The 6,000-nt window shown below is 36.7% G+C and overlaps 1 protein-coding gene across 2 annotated transcripts; it reads left to right on the forward strand.

The window, feature by feature from the left end:
* Positions 1-625: 625 nt before the first annotated feature.
* LOC107784469 (protein DETOXIFICATION 12) lies at positions 626-5,433 on the forward strand. 2 transcript variants are annotated; one of them, XM_016605603.2, is made up of 6 exons: positions 626-1,072; positions 3,582-4,126; positions 4,223-4,309; positions 4,410-4,466; positions 4,547-4,785; positions 4,983-5,433. In XM_016605603.2, the coding sequence occupies exons 1-6, from the start codon at positions 821-823 to the stop codon at positions 5,252-5,254; spliced, it is 1,452 nt and encodes a 483-aa protein (XP_016461089.2). In that variant the 5' UTR covers positions 626-820; the 3' UTR covers positions 5,255-5,433. The 2 variants fall into 2 exon arrangements, with proteins under 2 accessions (XP_016461089.2, XP_075104341.1); XM_075248240.1 differs by lacking the exon at positions 626-1,072 and adding an exon at positions 1,139-1,278.
* The last annotated feature ends 567 nt before the right edge of the window (positions 5,434-6,000 follow it).

The following is a 6,000-nucleotide window of genomic DNA, read 5'->3' on the forward strand; positions in this document are numbered from 1 at the left end:
TTACTAATGACATGGTTTTCTATGCATTACTTATACATAGGCTAATACCTAGTATGATGTATAACTAATGCAAGTATTAGTTATACACAAATTAAAAAAATGTACCAAATAAGATATTAGTAATGCACAGAGCTAATGCTTGCATTATTTTTTCTAATACCTCCCACCAAACGTTTCCTAATAGCTTAGATGAGACATGTTATACTATTACAATATAGTAAAATACACTGATATGGCAAAAATAATTACACTATTCAAGCGTATCTTAGAGCCCGTTTGGCCATAATTTTTTTCACTTTTTTTTCAAAATCCTTTTATTTTTTTTTGAAATTGTTAGGCCATAAAATTTTCAATTTTCAATTGAAAATAAATTTTGAAGTTTTTCGAAAATTTGAGAAACTCCAAAAAGTTGTTCTTCAAAATTTTCGCTCAAATCACAAAAATTCAAAAACAACCCAAAATTATATTAATATCCAAAAATAATTCTAATTATCAAATACCATTTTCACATAATATTTCGTCCCCAAATTTTAGACCTTATGAACATCTTGGGAAACACGTAAAAAAGACTACTGTATTATTTAGTTAGTATTAGTCAAATACCGCCAAATCACAACCCAAGACAGTCAGCAGAAGACAAACCAATACCCAACTCAAACAAACCATTAGCATCTTTTCTTTATCTTTGCTTAACAAATTCTCAAACTTTCCTGTCTCTCTCTCCGCACACCGCCCCAGTCCTACCTTTGTCCTCTCTTAAAAAAAATTCAAGATTTTCACAATCTTTTTTTACAAATTCAAGACCTTTTTTTTGTTTAAAATGGAGAATATAGAAGAGGGATTGTTATTGAAAGTAAAAGAAGATAAGGGTGTAGTTGAATTGAGATGGGAAGTAATTTGGGAAGAAGTGAAAGAAGTTGGTTATTTGGCTGGACCAATGATAGCAGTGACACTTTCACAGTATTTTTTACAAGTAATATCAATGATGATGGTTGGTCATTTAGGTGAACTTTCTCTTTCAAGTACTGCTATTGCTCTTTCTCTTGCTGGTGTCACTGGTTTCAGCTTTCTTGTAAGTACTTCTATCTATGATTATTTCTTGAATTTAAGTTATATATAGTGACAGTATTTCGAACCATGGAGTCAGCCACGTATGATTGCATCAAGGTAGACTGCCTTGGACCCGGCGTAAACGTGAGATGATTCGTACAACCGGACTGTACTATTTTATAGTGACAGTATAAACAATGTTCAGTACAATTTAACTGGTTATACCAGGTTCTCGCACTATTTTTTTAGTTAGCTTGTAGTAATACTTAGTATGAAGAGTTACCTATAGTTGATAATTAATATGAAGAGGTCACACAACTTAAACTCTTTCTTCTTTATGTCACTTGTACTGTGGTAGGTTTACAATTTGGGGAACTTATAATGTTTAGATGTCTATGAGGTTGTAGTTCAATGTTTTTGCAGCAAAAGAAATGGTCTTTCTATGACAGTCTAAAGAATTTTCTATTGGTGCAATTTAGCTAGTTATAACAAGTTCTCGCTCATTTCAGGCTATTGTATTATACTTAATGCCTATAGTTGTAGGTCCGTTTTACCTGACTAATAATGTAAAAGAGTCAATACCTTATCCGTGGGTAGAACTTAAACTCTGTCTTCCTTATGTAACTTGTAATGTGTTAGGTTTACAATTTTGGCCCCCCGTGGAGGATAAGATGCGGGAGTCGAGGTTGAGATGATTCGGGCATGTTTAAAGGAGAAGCACAGGAGCCCCTGTTCGAAGGCGTGAGAGGTTAGGGGTGGTTTTGAGAAGGGGTAGAGGTAGGCCAAAAAAGTCATGGGGGAAGTGATTAGGGGGGACATGGCGCAACTGAAGCTTACTGAGGACATGACTCTTGATAAAAGGGTGTGGCGGTCAGGGATTAGGTTAGTAATTTAGTAGGTAGTCGAGCGTTCTCCATATGTCTACTCAGCTCGATAGCATTAGTGTTAGTATGGTATCTTTTTATTCTTAGATTGTTATTAGTACTTGGTGTTTACTTGCTTTCTTGGTTTTGGTCTCTATGGCAAGGTGTGCGTACACTCTACCCTCCCCAGACCCCACTAATGGGATTCTACTGGGTTGTTGTTGTTGTTGGTCTTCTTGTTTTGTCTTGTTGTTATTACTATTGCCGTTACTTTTTTTATTCTTTCTTTAGTCGAGGGTCTATCGGGAACAACCTCTATGTCCTTCTAGGGTAGGGGTAAGGTTGCGTACCCTCCCCGAACCCCATTCGTGGGAACTCATTGGATTGTTGTTGTTGTATAATGTTTAGATGTCTACGAGGTTGTAGTTCAATGTTTTTGTGGCAAAAGAAATGGTCTTTCTATGACACTCTAAAGAATTTTCTATTAGTGCAATTTAACTGGTTGTAGCAGATTCTCGCTCTATATTTCAGGTTATCATATCATACTTAATGCCTATAGTTGTAGGTCAGTTTTACCTGACTAAAAATGTAAAAAATCAATACATTATCTGTGGCTAGAACTTAAACTCTTTCTTCCTTATGTAACTTGTAATGTGTTAGGTTTACAATTTTGGGAACTTATAATGTTTAGATGTCTATGAGGTTGTAGTTCAATGTTTTTGCGGCAAAAGAAATGGTCTTTCTATGACAGTCTAAAGAATTTTCTATTAGTGCAATTTAACTGGTTGTAGCAGGTTCTCGCTCTATATCTCAGGTTATCATATCATACTTAATGCCTATAGTTGTAGGTCAGTTTTACCTGACTAAAAATGTAAAAAATCAATGCATTATCCGTGGCTAGAACTCAAGCACTTTCTTCCTTATGTAACTTGTAATGTGTTATGTTTACAAATTTGGGGGCTTATAAGTTCGACAAATTTGCTGTCGAACTTAATTCAGTGCTAACTTTCGCTTGTAAGCTCTTCTTTTAACTAAAGGATAAAGTTATGAATATTGTGAAGTAAAGATATTGAAAAATATGAGATGAAATGCATAAGGCGGAAAATTATGTTTCGAGAAACAGTGTATTATCGTCTTGAGAGTGTAGCGAAGAAATGGAATGTCATAGTTATTAGTATAGAAGCTCTTCGATTTCTTGTTTAACAATTCATCTTTGCAACCATCTATTAAGTGAACATTAATATTCTTGAACCTTCATTGCTTTTGATCATTTGAAGTTATCAGCTCGGTCAGTGGTCAAATATATCAAACTTAATACATACTTCCTTTCTTTGAATTAAAAGCTTTCGAGACAGAAAATAAATGGATAAAGATGAAAATGGTTTGAATGACTTGAAGACGGGGACTGAACTAGGTGGATGGAAGGGGGTTCGTCCGAACCCCCTTTGCCTGAAAATTACTTTGTGTATATTATCGATTAGATGTGGAATCCCCTTAGCTTCTTCGTGTGTTTACTTTTTTTCTTTTTTAAATCCCTTTGGTGAAATTTCTTCTTCCGGCACTGGTTGAAGAGTGTTAAACTTTTTTAGATGGACTAATTGTTTAGGAACAACCTTTTTTTTTTTTTTTTGGCATCTCTGCTGACAACTATTTATATATGCCTTGTAGTTAGGAATGGCCAGTGCACTAGAAACTCTTTGCGGGCAGGCTTTTGGAGCTAAGCAATACCAAAGACTTGGTACTCAAACATACACTGCCATTTTTTCTCTCTTCATTGTTTGCATTCCCCTCACAATCTTGTGGATGTATATGGGAAAATTGCTTACCTTCATCGGCCAAGATCCTCAGATTTCTCATGAAGCTGGAAAGTTCATTAAGTGGCTGATTCCTGCTCTCTTTGCTTATGCAAATCTTCATCCGCTTATTCGGTACTATCAAATGCAAAGTATGATTGCTCCCATGCTCGTAAGCTCCTGCGTAACAATATGCTTCCACATACCGCTGTCTTGGATGCTAGTGTTTTGCTCTGGCTTAGGTAATATTGGTGCGGCAATAGCTATTGGTATATCGATGTGGTTGAATGTCATAATCCTTGCTTCATACATGAGGTTGTCTCCCGCTTGTGCAAAAACCCGCGCACCAATGTCTTGGGAGATTGTCAAGGGAATGAGAGAGTTTTTTCAGTTTGCTATCCCTTCTGCAATCATGATTTGGTACTTCAACTCCCTCATCCACTCATTTTAAGAATTTAAATACACTTTTGGTTGTGTCTTTCTACGAAATTTATGCTACGTGTTGTATTTTTGTAGTCTTGAGTGGTGGTCATTTGAGCTGCTCATCTTGCTATCAGGCCTATTGCCAAATCCCCAACTTGAAGCTTCAGTTCTGTCTATATGGTATGTTTTGCATCTCGCTCTCGAATGAGTAAACTCAGTTAGTAATATGATCCATGAAATCCAAGATTTTGCTAATCTTTTGGGAATTTTTACAATGCAGCCTGAACACCATTTCTACGCTTTATGCAATACCATTTGGTCTCGCTGGTGCTGTAAGGTTTGTCTAAGTATTTAATCCAGCTTTCCACTTCCATGTGGTTTGTTTGTCAAATATAAGCATAACCTGTTTACTTTCAGCATAAGAGTTTCTAATCAATTAGGAGCTGGAAATCCTCAAGGAGCTCGCGTATCTGTGCTTTCTGCAATGCTCATGGCGACCACAGAGACAATACTCGTAAGCACAACTGTCTTTGCTTGTAGAAATGTATTTGGTTACATTTTCAGCAATGAGAAGGAAGTTGTGGACTATGTCGCAAACATGGCCCCTCTTCTATGTATATCGGTCATAACTGACAGCTTGCAAGGAACTCTTTCAGGTTAGACTTTTTCCACATCAAATTACTACACTTAAGGTAACAAATAACAGTGGCGAGGCCACATTTACCAAAAAGGGGGTTCAACTGAATCTCCTTTTGCTGGAAAATTGCACTACGTATATATTGTTGAATCCGCCACTATTAGATACATGACAAGAACGGGCGTATGACTAATTGCGGCTTTATGCACATTGTAGGTGTTGCGAGGGGATGTGGTTGGCAGCATATCGGAGCCTATGTCAATCTTGCTTCATTTTACCTTTGTGGAATTCCTATAGCTGCTTCATTGGCTTTTTGGCTCAACTTTAGGGGAAAAGGCCTGTGGATCGGCGTACTTTCTGGTGCTGCTGTGCAATCTATTCTACTCTCTGTGATAACATGCTGCACAGATTGGAAAAAACAAGCTGCAATGGCAAGGGAGAGGCTTCATGCTGATGAAAAATCATCTATTGATAACAGGTTGATGTAAATGAGAGGGCTATAAATGAATTGTACTTCTCTTATTGAAGTCTAGAACAAGTTACAGAATACTGAACTAATAAAAAATAGAGAGAGGATCCAATTTTCCCTTCTGTCCTCCAAAGTTTGTACTTTAATTTGTATGTCCTCTAAATCTGCAAAATCAAAGTTGAGTTCTTTTTCTTCTTTTATCACGTTGATTGATATGAGTTGAGCTTAAACGAAGAATTGAGGATTCATATAGCTGATCCTAACTTGTTTGTATTGAGGTTAGTTGTTGTTTATCACGCTGATGTAAATTTGGGCAATTTACTGTCAAGCATGAATGTCACATGAGGCATTAAACAATTGCTACACTTTAGTTAGGGGCAGCCAGGGGCGCAAGGTATCTTGCGTTCGCGCAGGGTACGAGGAAGGGTCGCGCCCTAAAGGCTGCGATTAGGTGCGGCAAACGGGCGGGCTGTGTCGGATATGGGTCGGTCAAGAATGAGTAGTGCAAAAATGGATAAATTATCCGACCCGATCCACATTTAATATGGATAGTTAAACCCATTATTGTTTATCTATTGTCTAAGTGAATAATATGGTTCTTATCCATATTGAACCCGTTTTTTAAAAGTTCATTATCCTACCAATTTTTATTTTTAATGGATAATATAGGTGGATAACTGTTTTATTTTAACCATTGCTACCACTAGATGTGATGTAGACAATCTACCCTAAAGTAAGTATTAATGGTTGCTTCTTTAGTTTGAA

This window comes from Nicotiana tabacum, chromosome 24 (assembly GCF_000715075.1).
Source record: "Nicotiana tabacum cultivar K326 chromosome 24, ASM71507v2, whole genome shotgun sequence".
NCBI lineage: Eukaryota > Viridiplantae > Streptophyta > Magnoliopsida > Solanales > Solanaceae > Nicotiana > Nicotiana tabacum.